Genomic DNA, 21,136 nt, shown 5'->3' with positions numbered 1-21,136 from the left:
ACCAAGTCAGATTACACTGGGTATTCTTCTTATGGAGATCATGCTATTCCTCAAGACCCTACACCTGGAATATACGCATATGGGAGTGAAGGTGGGCTATTGGCTAACTAGTTTAGAAACCCCTACCCATATATTCAATAGTAGCACGAACAGTAAGAGCAGCAATGGCTCTTTCACCCACCCATGATTGACGGTTACCCGACAATGCTATTCCTCCAGTATTCTAACATGGAGACATATCGGTCCCACATAAACCGATATGTGACGTACTACAATGATGAGTGGACTTGGGAGTCATATGTAGCCACCGTTCAGAATCAGTTGATGCAGAATGTTGAGTGATACTCTTGCAATCTTGTGAACTTATGGATTATGATTTATGACTTACTAAAACTTCTTATGGTAGTAAAATTTGGAAGACATTTAAGTTATTTGATAATTTGATGTATAATGTATTTGATAATTGATAGTTGATAACTTGAATCACTTGATATCTCTACATTACATGTTGTCTAACCTTGCATTTCATAGCATTTTGGTTTTACACATAGGGTTGACTTAGAAGACATACTTAAGGTTATTTTCTCACAATTCCATGGCCACCAGTGTGTTCAAAAGGCCTTAAATACGCTAAATACCAAGTTTCAACCCAATCGAGGCCCTAAAACCCACCGAGATGGGCACTGAGTTTACGCCACAAAAATGGTATATCTCGACCGAGATCTCGCCATCTCGGTCAAGATCTTGGTATTTTGAGGTGGCAACATCTCGCTCGAGAGCGAGATCTCCCACCATGATCCTTAGTATTGTCCGTAACTTGTTTTGTAAGCTTCCACCATGGTTGATCCTTCGAAAACTCTGTCCAAGGAAGATATACACTTCCAAATCACAAATATTAAATTGAAAAGAGCCGAAAATTATTTTCTTTCAATGAAGGCGATGTGCGCATTTATCCATGCCTAAGGAAAATCAAAGTATGTAAAAAAATATTTGTCCCTGAGTTGATTCGAAGGATGCGGTTACAATTTTTGCACATGAAATGTGGACTCGTGAAGATGTTGTGGTTAAGGTATGGATCTAGAATAGTGTTGATTCTTCCATTGCAAATAACATTATATTTCATGATACATCCAAAGCCATAGGAGGACTTGTGCAATTCCTTTGATCAAGAAAAAACATTTTGCGTGCTTATGACCTACATGATTGAATGTTCAGTTATTCTCAGAATGGTCGTCCATTGACGGAGCATTACAGTGGATTCAAAGGATTGATTGAAGAGTTGCAGCAACATCAGCCTCTTACACCTTATCTTGAAACTGCTGAATTTTATGTTTCAAAATTCCTAGCTGGTCCAGATCCAGAGTTTTCTATAGGTAGAAGTCAACTTTAACTTCTGAAACAGTTCCTTCTTTAAGTGATGCACATGTTATTATGTATTAATGGACAAAAAAGCACCCAAGGAAGCAAGGAGAATGCAGGTGTGGTTGCTAGTCATGATTCCCATCCATCATGCGGAAGGGGTAATGAACAAGGAAGGGGAGGAGGACATACTCCTCCAAATTATCCAAGGGAAACTGATTTTGTACTTCATGTGGCAAACAAATCACAATGAAGACAATTGTTGAGACAAACATGGTCGTCCTGAGTGAGAATTATGTTAATATGACAACATCTACTAGAGAAAATACCACAAACAACGTATCTACAAGCTCCTCATCTCCTAATGTTGACATCAATCAAATCCTAGTAAAGCCAAAGTACATCCACTTCCAATCTCATCCAAACAGGTATATTTCCTAAGTCTCATGCTTCGGATTCCTAGATAAGTAGATAGTAGATTCTAGAGCATCCAAACATATGACAAATAGTTCATCTCTATTTTCAAATTTTTCTGAGTTTCCTAACCCTACTGCTATTGTTATGACTAATCGTGAAAAATCTTCCGCTACCGATAATGGAAGTGTTTCACCTTTACCAAACTTGAACCTTTCCTCTGTTTTATTTATTCCTAAATTTCAAGTAAATCTTATTTATATACATCATGTTGCTAAAGCCTTACACTATCTTGTCTTGTTCTTCCATCTTTTTCTGACTTTCAGGATCTTCGGACCAAAAGGAGGATTGGTGGAGGAATTGAGAAAGATGGGCTGCACTACTTCACCAATTTTGATTCTTCTACTATGAAGGCCTACAATGTGTCTCTATTGGACTAGCATTATAGTTTGGGACATCTTTCTTCTAATAGATTTAGGTTGGTATTGCCTGATTGCAAGGATGTTACTTCAACAAAGTGTGAGGCATATGAGTTAGATAAACATTGTGGGACAAATTTTCCTGCCAAAGCCAAACCTATAAGTATATGTTTGTTTTTTTCAGTTCATTCCAATGCTTGGGGACCTTGTCACATTCCAAATTGTTTTGGTTTTCAGTACTTTATTATTTTTGCAAATGACTTTTCAAGATTTACCTGGTTGCTTCTAATAAAGGATGGGACTGAAGTTTTAAAAATACTTACAGATTTTTTTTGCTGAAATTTCTACTCAGTTTAAACGTCAGTCAAATTTTTCCGTATTGACAATGCTTTGGAGCATGGAAGAAAATTCGATCGAAATGGTCGAAATTTCGACCGAAATGCCGAAAATCCAAATCGAACGAAAGTAGTAGTAGGCCGAATGTATCCATACGTTCGACGCGAATTCGACCATTTTGACCGAAATTTCGACCATTTCGACCAACATTTCGACATATCGGCATTCCAACTTGTTTTCCTTGCTTTTGTTGATTTCATCCCATTTTCACCTAATTTTCACTACTCCTTTGCCTTCACCCACTTTTGCTCATTTTTGCCTCCAAACCCTCCTCGCCACAACAACTACAAAGGACTCCAGCAATAGTGGCATGAGCCCCCCAACGCCCCCCTTTTTTTTTTTGTTTTGTTCTGCCTTATGATCTTGTTTGCCTTGAAATTAATTATGTTTAGCCTAGGACTATGTCTATAATTGTGTTTTGTTAAACTTATCTTTTATTATTTGCTACTATTTTTTCATTTTTTATTTTAATAATTATTTTCTAAAATTATGTATTTTTATTTTATGTATATATGATATATAGGCTTTAGCTTAATATATTTGAGACACCATCACTTGATCTAGTCGGTCATTTTATTTTGTTGACTTGTTGTATATGTAACCATTCTACCAAACAATTCATGTATGTTGTTGATTCATGCTGTTGCTCGCTCTTTGTTAGTATCTTGATGATAAATTTTCAATAGTTTTGTTTTTACAAATACTAGTTCCATTGTGTTTGTTATGCTTGATAGGTGTTACAAGATCCAAATCATTTGGTCCATATGAGGCCCGATTGAGTTCCAATTTTGGTAAAGTATCCGTTTGATCGTTTCGCCGCGTCGTTCGCCTTTTGCGGTCGAATTCTGTTTGTCGAATTTTCTTCCTTGCTTTGGAGTACACGCAAAATTTCTGATTTATGTTCTACTAAAGGCATCCTTCAATCTAGTAGCTCATATACACCACAACAAAATGGTGTAGCTGAGCATAAACATAGACATTTGTTTAGAAGTAGCAAGGTCCCTAATGTTCCATATGAGTGTACCCAAGCAATATGGGTGTAATGCAATACTTATAGCTTATACACTGATAAATCGAATCCCATCAGTGGGTTTGAATTAGGCTCAACACCTCTGCGGTTACCCCTTTAGCGGCTCACATCAGTTTCGCAATATGAGATACCCTTTCGAGTTATTTATCCAGAGTTGCCTCTATTTTCTATCTCAACCAAAGTTTTTGGCTGTGCACCTCAATCAAAAGACAAGTTTTCAGCCAAGGCTCATAAGTGTATTTTCTAAGTTATTCTCGGTACGAAAAAAGATACAAAGTCTTTGACCCTCTGACTAAGCGTCATTTTATCACAACTGATGTCACTTTCTTTGAGGACGTATTATGATCCAAATCAATAATTTGAAGATAAGTTTGACCCCCCCCCCTCTTTTACCTGTGTGGTGCCGTTTCCTACTGAGACACCTAGGTCGGAGTCGTTGCCTGAGAGAGAACCAGATTGTGGTTCAACTAAAGAACTACATGTATTCCTTGAACCAGATGAGGTGCTAGTTCAATTTCCACCAGTAGTCTAGCACCGGCAGGAGAAACAAAAACAGTCAAATGGTACAAGTATTGACATCACTTCATCTACAAATCCTACCCCTGCCTTTCATCTCCAGCCCTTCCCCTGAAACCCCCTCCCCTTGCTGCTGCAGCCAGCAACACACACACACACACACCCCCCCCCCCCCAAATTCCCCTGCAGCCCCTTAGCCTCTACCCCTCAACCCCACGACCCTTCCCCCACTTGCCCTAGCACCCGTGGGTCTCCCCACCCATTCCTCTTCCCCACAGCAGCCCTAGAATCCCACCCCCCACAACTTCCACCTTCCCAGCCCCTAACCTCCCTTTCTTCTTTCCCTAGGATTGCATCCTTCCCCCAAACCTTAAGTCCTACTCTTAATTCCCCAACTGAACCTAGTTTCTGTAGTTCTAGAAAATACCTGCATATCATCTTCTTCCTCAGAAATTTCTGCAAATTATTTTTAAACCTCTAAAATTTGAACCTACTGCAACTTCACCATACCCTACATTCCAGACAAGTGAAAACACGTTCTGAAATTACAGAACAGCAAGTGCAGGCCTTCCCCCATCCTAGCCGAACCCCCCCCCCTTCAAAAAAAAACCATAGTTTTCTGGTTTTTGTTAAAATTCAGATATGAGTTCAAATTACAGAAGGGTTTTAGAGTAATAGAATACCCTATAAACCCTAGGATAACCCTCCTCTTTGCTGGAAATTCCTGGGCAGCCCTCAGTTTCCTTCACCCAAAGACTGCGTTTACATCCCTTCTAAACAAATAAGCCTTTTTAGAATAAGAGAAACAAAAAAGTAGAAGCCAGAAATCAGAAACTAATAGCAGCTGTATACCCGAAAGAGACCTACCCAAAAAGAGAACCCACAAGAGTATATTCTCAAAAAACAGAAAATACCCCCAACAATTGATTAAAAATTGAATCACAAACACAAAATACCTGGAATATGACATGTTGAGAATTGCAAATGGTTCAAGGCTCTGCCTTGTTGCACAAGCCTTGGACAGCCTTGGTTTGCTCATGAGTTGCTACATTCCTTTCTTGGAAAAGGTTCCTTAGTGATCAAGGTTTAGGAGAATTAGAAAGTATAGTTTCTATTTACAAGTTCTTTCGAATTTTATATACTTCTTTTTTGGTTTTTTTTTTTTTTTGGACAGATTCACGAGTCCTTGAGATGTATTTTTCTTTCCTTTTTAGAGGGCAAGATGGTTTGCTTCTCAAGTTGTAATCTAGACTTTTGAATTCTATAAATAAGAGGCCGCAATTCTAGGAGTCTTTTGCTAGAATTGTAGATCCTTGCTGCTCTGATTTTCCCTCATCTTCTCTTCTCTTCTCTTCTTTTCTTTCATCTTCTCTGTTCTATTCATTAGTTCAGCTACTGTTTAGATTAAGGCTTAGTTTCTAACATGGTATAAGAGCAGTTTTTAGTCTAAACAGTGTTGTTCCCATCTTTTCTTCTGAAGTTCGTTTTTGTGTTCTGTTTTCTTTGGTGCACAACCACCTAATGCTGCACCTAATATACTATTAGATCAAGTATTCATGTGAACTGATCTCTTCTACTTATTACCCTACTTTCAAAAGTCCTAAAACTTAGATTACATCCTCATTTATACCCCCTGCCATTATTTCTGCACTTTGCAGATCCTTTTTCTTCCCGTTCAGCCTGAATTCTGCTGAATTTCTGTTGATATTTTTACTTCAAGTTCCAGGATACTGGTTTGAGCTTCTACCTTACTGGTTGGGTGATATCTACTTCAGTTCTAATGTCTTCAATTACTAGTGATTCGATTACAAATACTTCAGAATCCAAGGGATCACAAATTGATCCGGTGAATGTTCAGATTACTTCCATCAAATTCAAAGGTGGTTCTAATTATTTGCTTTGGTCCGAAGTTGTTCGAGTTTATATACTTGCAAAAGGTATAGTTTATTGAGGCTGAACCTCCTACTAAAACTAACGAGTCCTACTCTAGTTGGACCCAAGATAATGCAATCATCAAAATTTGGATGTGGAATAACATGAGACCTGACATAGCAGCCAATGTTATGTTCCACAAAACTACCAAAGAAATATGGGATGATTTGCAAGAAACCTAATCCTAGGCTAAAAAAGTGACTTGGATTTATAGTATTTATAAACAATTATTTCAGTTTCAGCAAGCTAACAACTCTTTGTAGGATTATTACAACTCCTTTAAGGGCATGATGGAGGAGTTGAATGTCTCTCAACATCTCAATACAAATATAGAGAAGCTTAAGGCACAACAGAATGAGTTTTTTGCATCTAAAGTTTCTTGTAGGATTGAACCCTGAACTAAAATCCGTCAAAGGACATCTTCTAGTTGGTGAGCATGTCCCTAGCCTCAATGAAGCATATTCAAGACTTCAATAGATTGCCTTGCCTGAAGGGAGTTCTCCTAGAAATAGTTCTAAAGGAGAGTGTTCTGCCCTAACTACTTCCCGTGGAAAGGGACGTGGTCGTCATTCAGGGGGAGTTATTAAATCCTATGTAGGTCGTGGTATTTAGCAGTCTGATAAGGCATCTCGGATGTGCACTCATTGTGGTAAAACTGGACACTTGGTGGAAGCTGGTTGGGCCAAACATGGAAAGCCAGAGTGGGCCAAGCAACTAGCCAATCATATCGTATCTGATGTAGGTACTGATAGTCTGACACAGTAACAAACAACAATAGTGGCTCTAGATCTTCAAGGGACTTGTGTAAAATTCTACAAGATGATATAAGCCCAATTCTTTGTCGTTCGCAAAATATTGAGACAGCTGCCTCCACATCCACTGTTACTTCTACTACCACTCTCTCTCATGTAGGTAACACAGATCTTCTCACTTTTACATCCACCCCTTGGATCATCGGCTTCTTCCCACATGATTGGTAAGTCATCCCTTTTTAGATCTTTTTTTAAATCTACCACTAATAATTCTCATGTCATAGTTAATAGTACTTTCACACCTATTTTAGGCTTTAAATCTCCTATACCTTCCCTCGCTTTGTCTGCATTTTCCAGGATCTCCACGCAAGGAAATCGATTAGTGGAGAGTGTGAAAGGAACAAACTCTACTATCTAGACTATATTGCCCCTACTGCATCTCTCTCTGATGAGGGTGTAGATGCTCTCCAATGGCACTACCATTTAGGATATCTTTCGTTAACTAGATTAAAAATTTTATATCCTTCATTCAAGTGTGTGTGTAGATTTAATTGTGAGGCATGTGAATTAGGGAAGCATCATCGTGCCACCGATACTCCACGCTTTGTCCCTCGTAGTGAGTCTTTGTTTTCTCTAGTTTATTTAGATATTGGGGTCCTTGCAAAGTTAGTAATAGGCATGCTTTTTGGTATTTTGTTACTCTTGTAGATGATTTTTCTTGTCATACATGGTTGTATCTTCTAAAGGATTGGACTGAGTTCTTATCTATATTTAAAATTTTCATTTATGAAATAAAGACTAAATTTTTTTCTTCTGGATAAAATTTTTAGTTCTTATCTATATTTAAATTTTCATTTATGAAATAAAGACTAAATTTTTTCTTCTTATTAAAATTTTTGATCTGATAATGCTTTAGAATATGTGCAAACTGATATATCTAACTTTTGTGATTCTATTGGGATGATTCATCAAAACAGTTGTTCATTCACTCCACAACAAAATGAAGTGGTTGAATGCAAGAGTAGCCACCTTTTGGAAGTTGCACGAGCTCTTCTAATTCAGATGGATGTTCCCAAGAGTTACTGGTGTGATGCGGTTTTTACAGCTGGCCATTTAATTAACCGAATGCCTATGACTTTACTTTCTCACAAATCTCTGTTTCAATTGTTTTTCCAAATGGAGGGACACTTAAGTGTGTTTTTGTTCACATACCACATAGTGTGGATAAACTTTCTCCCAATCTGTTAAATGTATTTTTCTTGGGTACTCCCGCACTTAAAAAGGTTTTCGATGTTATGATTATATTCATCAGAAACAGTTTGTAAGTGCTAATGAGACATTTTTTAAGGATACCCCTTATTACCCAAGTCCATATATGTTTGATGAAAACCATGTTTTGAATGATGTTCCTCTTATTCCCTCTTTAGTTCCTTCAAACAACAGTGTCCCTCTACAAGTTTATCAATGGAAACGTAAGTTGGCAGAGCGTATTGTGGATAGTACGGTTGCTCTTGTTGATACTAGCGCTCTTGAAGTAGAGGATGAGGTTGGTCCTACAGAAGCCCCATCTTCATCCTCTCCACCGTGAATTCTTCCATGGATATCTACTCCAACTTTAGATGACTTACCAATTGCCTTATGGAAAGGTACTCGTACTTGCACTTTACGCTCTTAACATTGTTTATCATATTTCCAATTATGCATCTATTTCTCGTCTACCTCCAAACTTCCGTTGTCTTGCCCTTTCTCTCTTTGTCATTCATGTTCCAACCCATCATAATGAGGCCCTTAAAATCCCTAGCTGGAAAGTTGCCATGGATGTGGAGATGGATGCTTTACAGTCTCATTATAGATGGTATTTGGTAGACTTACCTCCTGAAAAAGATGTGATCCGTTGTCGATGGGTCATGGGTGTATAATGTTAGGTATCATTCTTATGGTACGGTTGAACGGCTCAAGGCTCGATTCGTGGCTAAGTCTATACACAAACGTATGGTGTGGACTATTTTGAGACTTTTTCTCCAACGGCTAGACTTACTTTAGTACATGTGTTGATTTCTTTAGCTGTAAATTATGATTGGCCTCTTTTTCAACTTGACATAAAAAATGCTTTCTTGTATGGTGATTTTAATAAAGAGGCTTATTATATGGAGCAACCTACAGGGTACATTGCTCAGGGGGAGGACAGTGCTCGTGTTTGTAGGCTTCATAAAGCAATCTATGGACACAAACAATCCCCACGGGCTTGGCTTGAAAATTTTAGGAAGACTATGGAAACTTCTGGATTTGTCCAATGTTATTCTCATCATTATATTTTTGTTAGATGACAGGATGGTAGTATTGTCATTATGGCAGTTTGGGTTGATGATATTATTCTTTCAAACAGTGATGTTGAGGCTATTAATACAGTCAAGGCACACTTATAGAAATATTTTCAGATCAAAGACTTGGGTAATCTTCAATATTTCCTGGGAATTGAGGTAATTCACAATAAACAAGGAATTAGTTTGTCACAAAGAAAATATGTTGGATCCCTCGACAGAAACTAGCATGCTTGCCTCTAAACCTACTGACATTCCCATGGATCCTTAGTTGAAGTTAGGATTGGATAATGGTGACTCATTTGATGATGTCCACCTTCACAGAGTCTTATTGGGAAGCTTATTTATCTCACCATGTTGGTGAGTTGAGTCAGTTTATGCAGTCTCCTAAAAAGGCCCATTGGGATGCAAAGATGAGTACTTTGGTATTTCAAGAGTGCACCCAAAAAAGGGCTTATCTATCGACCAAATCGGACTACGGATTTGGTTGCCTTTTCTAATGCAGATTGAGCAGGATCTATAGTTGGTCACCAATCTACTACAGGTTATTGTACCTTAATTGGTGAAAATATTGTAACTTGGAGAAGTAAAAAGCAATCTATTGTTGCCTGGTCTAGTGTTGAACCAGAGTATAAAGCCATGGCCCACACTACTGCCGAATTGATGCGGCTTTGTTCCTTGTTGAAGGAAATGGGATTTCCAATCTCCACCCCAATGAAGATGTTCTATAATAATCAAGCTGCTACTTATATTGCCAATAATCCAATGTTCCATAAGAGGATGAAGCATATAAAGGTGGACTATCACTTTATTCGTGATGTAGTCAAGAAGAAGATTATTCAGACTCCCCTTATGAGTTCTACTAACCAGCTAGCTGACTTGTTCACCAAAGCCCTGTTCAGGCCTAGTTTTCAATCTATCTGTTGCAAACTTGGCATGGGAGACTGGTATGCTCCGGCTTGAGGGGAGTGTCGAGAATTGCGCAAGGTCCAAGGCTGCTGCCTTGGTGTGCAAGGCTTGGACAACCCTTGGTCTGCTCAAGAGTTGCCTACTTTCCTTTCTTGGAAAAGGTTCCTTAGTGATAAAGGTTTAGGAGAATTAGAAAATATAGTTTCTATTTTCAAGTTCTTTATAATTTCGTACATTTCCCATTTTGGTTCTTTCAATTTTGGACGATTTCATGAGTTCTTGAAATGTATTATTCTTTCCTTTTTAGAGGGCAAGATGGCTTGCTTCTCAAGTTGTAATCTAGACGTTTGAGTTCTATAAATAAGAGGTTGTGTTCTAGGAGTCTTTTGCTAGAATAGCAGATCCTTGCTGCTGTGATTTTTCCTCAGCTTCTCTTCTCTGTTCTCTTAATTAGTTAAGCTACTGTTTAGATTATTAAAGGCTTAGTTTCTAACACGATATATAGCTGCCCTTCCACAATATCACAAAGAAGACCTAGTTCTTCTTCATCATTCCATAAACTAGTTCTCCAAAAGTCCAAAGACCATGCAGCAGTGCTGTCCCCCACCCAAGAGAATGTAGGAACTGCACGGTAGCTTTCGGCAGTAGCTTTTTAAGTCTAGGAAGGAGAAATCTGAAAGAGGAGAACACCACTGGAGGTCGCACTACTGCTAATGATTCGGCTCTGATACTGTGTCAAGTTTACTTGGAATAAGGAAGAGAGAAGAAAGAAAAAAAAAAGGAGAGAACAAACCAGGACTTCTTGTGGATCTTCACAGAGAACTTGTGAAGCCTCAAATACTTCTTGGCTTTATTCCTGCAGTTAAAACGGTATAGGAAAAGAAAACAGGAACAGATAATGAAATAGGAATAGCTTTAGAATAGCCCAGTTTACCCTTCTAACAAAACTAAAACACAACCCAACCCCCCCTAAATCCCGGAGTCTGTAAATAGAATCTAGGACTAACATGAAAAAAGGGAAGAAAAAAGACCCTCTTACCCCTAGAACTTAAACTGGGCTAGAATTACATTAATTAGATCACTGAACCAAGTCTGGAACAACGATGGAGGGACAGTAACAACAGTGACTTATGTTGGTGGTAATGTCAAGGCATCTACTCCTCTGGCAGACCACGGTGGTAAGGTACTCTCTCTAGTATTCTTATTTCCCGTTTGCTCTTTGCCCCCCCCCCCCCGCCCCCCTCTCTTTCTTTTCAAGGGATAATAAGAAGGCTTCATACAGGTGTAGGCATGCAATTTGCAGAGTGTATGACTAATCCAGGACTAATCCTTGTAACACAAGTGTATACAACTTCACCACCAACCTCTATTTTGTTTTCTTAATTTCCTAATCACCTGACCACTGGACACTGGCACAAAGAAATGAAAAATATCAGAAAAATTATTTTAATAGCAGGACTATATGGCATAATTTTTTTGCGGCCTATGCCAGGATCCCATCTCGCTTCCAATCCTAAGATTTTAAAGAGAGACTCACATTCTAATCATCGTGAAACAAAGAGCATCCTAAGATTTTCACATTCAAAAGTTTTATCTTTCTCACTTATTTGAAGATAAATACGACTTTCCTGCCCTGCTTTTGATGTAGGGAAGGAGCCCCATACATCTATTGTTGAAGCCTCACAGCATCAAGACAAACAATAATTTCCCAGTGAGAGAATTTCAGGTAAGGACATAAAGATCAGTCCACGATCGTGAAATGAGTACTAATACTAGGCCCGCTTGCATTTGTTCCAACATTTGAATCAGAAGAAGGTAAGTTCCATGCACATTTCATTCAAAACATTCCAATTTATTGTAATCCAACCCCCGCCCCAGGAATTAAATGTGAAGCACACTGAAAAGTGCATCTACCCACAGTAATCTAGCACTCCCCTTCACAGAAGTTGAAATCCACCTAGCAAAGTTATTGGTTTTAGGGAAAATCAATAATTATGGAAAAGGAGGCAAGAGTCACAAGACCACTAATCGCCATACCTCATATGGGTCTCTTACAACTTCAACCCACCACCTATGGACATCAAAAGGACTTGCTCTAAGAAATCGTAGAAGTCCGTATAAATCATCAAATCTTCGCTGTATAGGTGTTCCAGTAATACACCAGACATGCTTAGCATGCAATCGCAATGCCATTTCTGTTGAAGCAGCAGCATTACTCTCCACCATTTGAGCTTCATCCAAACAAATCCTCCACCACAGTATTCTAGTAAGCAAAGTTGGAATTACCGGATACCTATATAAAAATAAAAAATAAAAAACAATGTGAAAAAAAATAACCTTTAAGGTCACAGATTTTATGTTAAACATCATGATGACTGCCTCAAAGTACTCAATATCTGCAGGAGGCCAACAGAGTGTCCATACAATCAATAATGAAAGCAAGATACCTACATGCCTAGCATCATTTATGGTTGATTCCATATTCGGACTATTGATTACATCATAATTATCCTGTGTTCGATTCTCTTAGGGCCTGTTTGGTTACATGAATCCAGAGATTTGAAATCTTTGGATTCATGAATGCGAGATTTATACCCGTTTGGTTGTGAAAATCATTGGATTCATGAAATCTAGATATTCATCTTTTTACACTAAAAACGTGAATCTGTAGATTTATGGGTATGAGGTGAAAATTCAGAGATTTCATCCCTACTATGAAAACACTAAACATTTTTGTATTCACAAAATTACAAATGAATCCACAGATTTCATCCACATATTCAGTTAACCAAACCATTAATTTTATGAATTAAGACTCCATAGATTTGAAATCTATAGATTTGAAATTTATAGATATTTGGAATCTCCAAGCTCATGTAACCAAACAGGCCCTTAGAACATGTGTGGGAAAGAAAGGTTGAAAAGGTGAGGAAAGACGAATGGTGAAAGACTTTGATGTCAACCAGGTCTAAGGCAAAGGGTAAATTGACAATTCCCTAACCTTAGGGTTTAGCACAGGAAGTTCTAGTGAAAGAGAGAAGGGTTTTAGGGTTTCCACTGCTGTTTAGAGCCATCTGAAACTCAATTTCAGATCTGATTCCTTTTGTAAATTGAATTTCAGATTTGAAAAAGAAAAATAAATAAATAAATAAAATCTGTCATTCTCAAGGTTGAAAATGAAATGCAGAATTTTGAAGTCACTGAAATAGGACAGGATTGAGGAAAATAAGGGTAGGACTTGGGTCTATGGCTTCCTGCGATCCTAATGGAAGTCAAAGGGTTGGATAAGGGGTTGGGAACCAGGGTTTCCAAAGGGGTTAGGATTTGGGTGTCGTGGGAGAGGAGGGGAAGGGAGGCTTGCAGGTGCTAAGGTAAGTGGAGGAAGGGCCGGGAAGATCGTGGGGTTTAGAGGAAGGGTCTAAGGGAATCATGGGACCTAGGTAAGGGTGCTGAATTGTTGTAACAGCAGGGCAGGGGGTTGGGGAGGGTCGCGCAAGGCAAAGGAAGGGTGGGGGAGCGTTGTGGACAAGAGAGGGAGGCCGGGAGTGGTGCAGAATGGGCTGTGACTTACTTGGCTTGCTGGAAACTTGAAGAAGCTTGCTGGACTTGATGATTTTAACCTTCATAACTTGAATGCTGGAAATCAACTTAAGAACACTCTCAAAGACAACCGCAGGGTCCCCCTCGAACCCTGCTACAAAAGCAATTCACAATCAATTTTCTTTAATTCATCAAATCTGAAAATAACAATGCATAGAGAGGCTATTTATAGCCTAAAATAACAAACTCTAACTCCAACTGGGATATCCTTTCTAATAGGATCCCATCACATATTGAATTGGACTCTTACCCCCACTTTAAAGAGGAATCAAATTACTACGAGATTACAACCCTTAGATTGGATCTTTCTCACACACTTTATCTTTTTAAGCACATGCTAATGAAATAACTTAACACTAAAGCAATCAACTTTAAATCAAACTGAACTCTTAAGCAAAACCAACCCTAACTCAACTCAACAAACGGGACTCAACAAATATTTTGGAAAATTCCTAAATTAATTTCAGAGGTAAATTATGGACTAAAATGCCCAAAATACCCCTCAAAGGGTTCAACTAGCTTATGGAGGCTTCTTGGAGCCATCCTGGGGGGCCCACTTGAGCTTTCAGCCAGGGGATCCTTGTGTTATTATCAGACTTCATTCACAATGTTATTTGATTAAACAAGGGAGAGAACTTTCCATGCCGTTCGCTCTTCTCTTCGCAGTTTCTCCCACTTCTTCTATGGAAAACATTTGGGTGTGAATACTTTCTCAAGGATATTTTTTCTTTCCCTGCAAAGACACCCAAACAGATGTGCTAAAAGTTTTAGGAAACGCCTCCACAATTCACATTGTAATCTTCCAGAGAAAAGAACCAGTACAGAATTAGGGAAAATTTGTTTCAAATAACTCAGTATCCACAGGGGCCCACTGAATGTTCGATTAAGAATAAAGACAAGACTTCTGAAAATCAATAAAAGAACAATAGCTTGGCAATCTAGAAACGAACCAGTGTACCATTAAGGAAAATCTGTTCCAAAGAATTCAGTATCTGCAGGAGGCCACTGAGTGTTTGATTAAGAATAAAGGCAAGAGTGTACAACATCGATAACAGAACAATAGTTAGGTATCTGAAATAACTGAAATAAGGGATTAACCATTAGAATAGGAAACAGCTGGACTCCATGTACCATCAAAAGTTTGTGACAACAATGTGTTAAAACATTGGAATTTTCTATAAGCAAATTTTCCTTCGAATCAGGTCCAACACCAAAGACGTGTTCTTTTGTAAGGAAACAACCTAGGGTTGACATATGTATGATTGGGCTTTCATTGGTTGAGCATGTATTTAGGGTTACTGTCTCTACATATGGGAGACCTAGCATTCCTTTTTCATTTTTCTTTTTTCTTTTTTTTTTCTTTTTGTTAGAAAACAAGCTTTAAACAATCAAAATAGCAGTTGAACTTGAACAAAGAAAAGAGAGAATAAGAAGAAGAGAAGAGAGATGAAGAACTAGTAGAAAAGACCTGTGATTCTTAGCTAAAGAGACTAGAATCACAGAGCACTTTTATTTATAGCTTCTAATGAATCTAATACAACTTGAGAGACAAGTAATTGTCCTCTAGAAGAAGGAAACAAAATATTACAGCTTTAGTAACTTCCTAACTCCTAAAATAGAAAGTTCTGAAAATAGAAACTACCACCAAAATAGAAACTATGCTTTCTAAAAAAAACTCCCAAAACTTATGTAGCAAGATTCCAACATTAGAAATAGAAAATATAATCAAAACAACAACAAAATAATGTTCACGTGAACAGTAAACTCCAAATTTATGTATACTTTAACACTTTTTTTTTTTTTTTGGGGGGGGGGGGGGGGAGGGGGATGGTTATTTAGATTGTATTTTGTGGTCTGCGCATTCCCCACATATAAGTGTTAAGAGTTGTGATTTGTTAGTATATTTTAGAGTGCTTCTAAGTCGTTACTAGGTCTTAGGGGTTTATATAGGAGTTGGTTACATAAAAACTCTTTTTCCAATTGGATTTGAGTTGCTTTCCTACTTTATTTCAAAGTGAAACTTTCTTTTATCCCCCATTGTGCAAGAGCAGAAACAGCCAAATTAATGGTGCACCAAATTGTCTGAATTGAATTGACAGAACAACAGGCCTGGAACCACTTCTTCCTCCTTGAGACAGCTGGGCAGTACTCTATTGGTTACCGCTCTAGGACCTGGAGAGAAACCTTCACTAGGTCTAGGACCTACCCATCCACCAGAAACAACTGCAGGGCAGTGTCAACTGATTCGCTAAGCAGGTCCAGGACCTAGCCAGGGAACCCCACCCTTCCCAAGGTCAGGGATCTTCCTTATATCTCTTCTCTTTAATTTCTTGTATTCATTTTTGAAGGGAAACCTCTATTAGACTTGTTCTTGTCTTCCCCAATTGCTGTCCAATTAGAAACCTAGCTTCTTGACATTACAGTCAATAAAATTTTGGAGGAAACCTTCAACACCATAAGCCTATTCAATCCAAGTTACAGCCCTTAACTCTAGGGCCTTTGACTTCGGTTTCCTAAATTTTCTCAATTAACCCCAAAATTTAGGAGAATTCAGGATTACTGAAAATCAGGCCTTCCTATAGGCCAGCATAGCATTCCTCAAAGTGAACTACTTCTGACAATCATAGACCCTAAACAACCATTCCTCCTTGGTAACTGAAATGTCATTTCTGGTTCGAGTTTCTACCACATTCCAGGCAGCATTTGCCCATGGTTGATCCTTTGAATCCAAGGATACATCATCCTTTGTCATCCTAATTGGATCAAGATTACTAGTTTAATTGCTCTTTAATCTTTAAGGCACTGATAGAAATGACCTGACACTAGGGGTGTAAACTGACCGGATTCGAATTGGATAGTGGTAAAACCATATCCGCATCCTATTATATTCGGACGGATTCGGATAATATCCTATTGGTTTTCGGATGGATTCAGTCAGATTTGGATGATAATCAGAAAGTTATTTTCTTAAGTAGATTCTTCTAAATGGGCATGAATACAGATTGAATACACTTCTAAATGGGCATGAATACAGATTGAATACAAGTTTTTGACTACCTGTTTACATCTTTACCATTTTATTTGTGAGGGCTAGGTTTGAAATTTAAGAATTTAGTAACTTTGGTAACTATTATAGTAGAAAATCTAGGAAAATAATCACATATCGCAGGTAAAAAATTTATAAAATAAGAAAAATAAATCTAAATAAGTAACTTACTTGGATAATTTTATCGAACGGAAATAATTGGTAAGAAAGGGGTCTACCATATCCGCATCCTATTAGTAATTGGACGGATTCAGATACCCCTAAACGGATGCGGATGCGGATGCGAATCCGGAAGCGGATTTCGGTTATCCATTTACACCCCTACCTGAGACAACCCTACCAAGTACCATCACCCTAGGTATTACCAACCCTAATCCTGGTATTGACCTAAAAACCCAAAATTGACCAGTTCAAGGTGCCTGGCATTGAAGACCTGGTTGTTGGCTTCCAGTTGATCTCTCATCAGTCTCGGACCGCATCAACAGTGATTCACCCCCTTCTCTCAATATCAGCCTGGAATATCAGACCTTCATAATTCATATATCAGCATGCATTGGCACCATGACAACCTGAAGTCTCAAATGCAGTCAAAGAATTCATCTCCAAAGTGAAACCACATCAACACAAGCAAGTATCATGAAAATGTAACAAATAACCAAAGGGTGTAACAACTCATGCTTGTCAAGGCATCACCTAAGTGTCCAGGAGCCTTGGTCAACTTGGTTGCATAGGCAGGCACCTTGGGCACCTTATTAGCCTTGCTTTGCTTTTCAACTATCTCCAACGCCTTGGTTCGAACCATCATAACTATGATAACAAGCAACACTTACTTTTCTATCATGTTACTGAATTTGGACTTTCTTCCACTATAAACACCATCAGCATCATTACCTTGTCGAGGCAATGCCTCAAAGCTTGTTATATTGTTGCAAAATCGATTACTAATTATCTGTTTCTGAACAAATGACTACATAATTTTTATTGAACGAAATGTAAACCCAAAGCCACATTGAAACACCACTGAAGGGAGTTTTGAAGTAACCTCTTTTGAAATCTCATTGTGCGACAATCACCTTCATGCCTATCAGAGTCGTGAGAAAGGTCTTCTTTCAAGATATCATACGTTGTTAGCACAATGTCAGAATTGATCAGCTCATTGATATCCATCGATGACCCTGTCAAAAGGGAAGCATTCCTCACTCCTTCATAAACACAAGTCTTGAGAGAACCTGCTTTTGTATGACTAGAATGAAAAGAATACACATATGTTAGGTACTGTCTATTCAAAATAATCAAATAAATAAAAAACCATATAATAGCAGAAACATACATGAAGCAGAAAAGATATAAACCAAAGAGGTGTGTATACCATAGATATAGGAGATGTAGAACCGTAATAATAAGGGCTAAGGGCATTAAAAGAGAATCTGAAATTTTATTTATTCAGCCTACTAAATGAAAGCACTATGAGTAATAGTGTTTTGGAAGACTACATAAACCATTAGGACACCAGATATAGTAGATATGTACATAAAAATGAGGTGTCTAGAATAAAAGAAGCTTCAACAAGGACGAAAGTAGCATAGACGAGATCCCAATAGAAGTGTAGAAAAGCTTAAGAATCTGTGGTTTATCTTGGCAAACCAAACTATTAATTAGATATAAGCACAACGAAAATGCTAGAAAAACAAAGAAGAAATGTAATTTCCATTTACAGAAATATATGTGATATTCCAAGCTACAATATCTATAGAGGCATATAACTAACGAGTCATACTGTGGCAGGTTATTGAAAGCTTGAAACCCACTGAAAAAAGTAACAACTATCATAGTTCAAATAACGAGCAAAATTTTGGTTTTCTGCCCAGCCGAGACGAAACCTGAGGGGCAAAATTTCCTTCTCTGCGGTCCATTTCGGTCGAATTTCAACCAAAACACAACCATCTCCACTTACCATTTTGGACCATTTCATTCCATCTTCTCCCTTTCAATTACCTAGTCTCAACGAGATCTACACATTTCACAAATCTCGTCTCGGCACCACCGTCCAATTTCACAAACTTTGACCTAAGATCCAACTTCTTCGCTTCAAATCCCTATTTCTCCCTTATATTCTTACACTCATTCAGTCCTTTGTCAACAGACATCCACTTTGTTGGGGATTAAACACACCATTAAGTTAGGTATGTGTATTCACCCCAAAATTATAACTTTTCGATAGTTGATGCATCAAAACATGTTTGCTTTTTTTCAAATAAATATATGTTTAGTTTAGGAGCATAATTTATGAATTTATATTGTTAAACCTTTTTTGTGGAGTGCTAGTATTTATATAATTTTTTGGTTTTAAAAATAAATTTCTATATAATGTATTTTGAAAAAGAAATAGTATTTATGCATGATACATGACATTGAATCTAATATATGTGAGATACCAAACTTGATCTATATTGTGATGGTGTTGAGTTTATTTATCTGTAGTTAATTTATTTCAATTATTTGAAAATTTATTAAATATTTGCTGTAATTATTTAAAACGTGATAAAAATGCCAATTATTTTCTGTTTTATTTTTAAAAAATAGTGGAATATTAGTACAACTACGTATGTAATTATTGGTGTGGTTTATGATGATGATGTTTATGTCTTTTAATTAAAGTACTTCTATCACAATTTACAACTCTTTGTATTTGTTGAAACAAACATACATTTCTCCACTAGTAGGACTGAGTACTTATCCTTGGGTTTTTAATGCAAATTACCACTTCCATTGTGTTAATTTATGCTTTAAATAGGGTTTATGTAAAAACCCAAATAAAAAGCCCATCAAAACAGGACTGAAACCATCCATCAAGATATGCTGGAAAAATTCCCTGGTTTCAACCAAGTTGATTGAAATTTTGAAACCTAACTCAACCAGCCTGGAAACCGAAATTTCGAACCTAGACTACTATTATGAAGAACCCCCTTGATTTATGCCGGACATATCTACAGTAAAAGCTATTTCCTTATTTGGGAGACAAATGGAAAGATTGAGAATCTGCAAGGTTTTTATTAACCTTTAAAAAATAATAATAATAATAAATTATGATAGAATCCACAGAGAGTTGATCTTGCAAGTACTAGAGAAGAAAAACGTTTCAAGTAAATGGGTGGACATAATCAAAGTTATGTGTAATGTTGGACTAACAATTCCCAAATACAATTGGGTTACGTCAAGGATTGGGCATAACTTAGAAGCTCCTTTCTTTTTTGCGCTTATCATGATGATTCTATTATAGACATTCAAGATGAGGTAATCGGGTGTTTGCTTTTCTGTTGATGACATTGCTTTGGTGGATAAAATAAAATCTATAATTGAAGCCAAATTGGAGTTATTGAGATCAACCTTGAAATCAAAAGGTTTTAAGAGAAATAGAACGAAGATGGAATGTATGATGTATGATTAACACCAGACAGATGATAAGGTGGTGAAATTTAATGAGAGGGAGACTTTGCAAAGTGATTATCTTAGGTCCCTTGGCTCAACCACAAAAAGAAGATGACATAGAGGATAGTGTTACACAGAGAATATAAATATATGGATAAAGTGGAGAGGAGTATATAAGGTAGAACGAACTCACCAAGATCTTGGTGAGTATCTTCTTTTTATCCTTAGACGTGATGGCATATGATTTAACATCTCAGATATCTCCGTCTCGAAATCTTGTTGCAATTCTATGCTTCCCATTGAATCTTGGCTTTAATTCAACTGAAAAAATTACATCAACTTGGATTTTGGCTTCCAAGTTGGATTTCAAAACCATGGTATACAAAGTTTATTGTGAGCAACAAATTCCTTTAAAACTTAAAAAGAAAGCTTTACAAGACAATCATATGACTACCCATCATGTATGGAGTGAAATGTTGAGTAATAAGAATCATACTATAGATAAACTTAGGGGTACTGGAGATGAGGTTGTTGAGATGGAAGAGTGGCAATATTTGGAAGGATAAAATGAGGAGTGATCATATGAGAGATGATTTAGAAGTGACTCCAAGACATGAGTTAGGAGAGGAGTGGTATGACCATATTCAACAAAGAAGTAGGACAGATAAAATAAAGAATGGTTATGGAATAAATTTTGGTCGAAATATGCGAAATTTCAACTGAAATACCTACAAAATCTCAAATCGCAACGAAATTCCCAATATTTCGCCTCGTTACCAAGTTTCAACCGAAATGTTGCAGGTTTTGACCATTTCACAAATTCAACCTAAATTTCGCAAGTTTCAACACTCCAACTTGGTTTTCCTTGGTTTGTTGATTTATCTCCCATTTTCACTTACTTTCCACAACTCTTTTGCTCCTCTTTTGCTTTCAAACACCTGTTAAGCCACAACAGCTACAAAGGGAACTCTGTTGGCAACAGAATGTGAAACATGGGCCGTACCCAACAGTTC

At 37.6% G+C, this 21,136-nt stretch overlaps 1 protein-coding gene across 1 annotated transcript in view; it reads right to left on the bottom strand.

The window, feature by feature from the left end:
- Positions 1-21,136, bottom strand: part of LOC149023237 (RING-finger, DEAD-like helicase, PHD and SNF2 domain-containing protein) — an 82,553-nt gene that overhangs the window by 54,919 nt on the left and 6,498 nt on the right. The window contains exons 6-7 of the mRNA XM_089143790.1: positions 17,737-17,937; positions 12,086-12,341 (exon numbers count right to left, since the gene is read on the bottom strand). Of these exons, the coding sequence (XP_088999916.1) occupies positions 12,086-12,341; positions 17,737-17,937 (457 nt within the window). The remainder of the gene's footprint in view (positions 1-12,085; positions 12,342-17,736; positions 17,938-21,136) is intronic.

This window comes from Hakea prostrata, chromosome 2 (genome assembly GCF_041222555.1).
Source record: "Hakea prostrata isolate BN-2017 chromosome 2, UWA_Hpros_2, whole genome shotgun sequence".
NCBI lineage: Eukaryota > Viridiplantae > Streptophyta > Magnoliopsida > Proteales > Proteaceae > Hakea > Hakea prostrata.
This window is presented reverse-complemented; position numbering and strand designations above follow the sequence as displayed.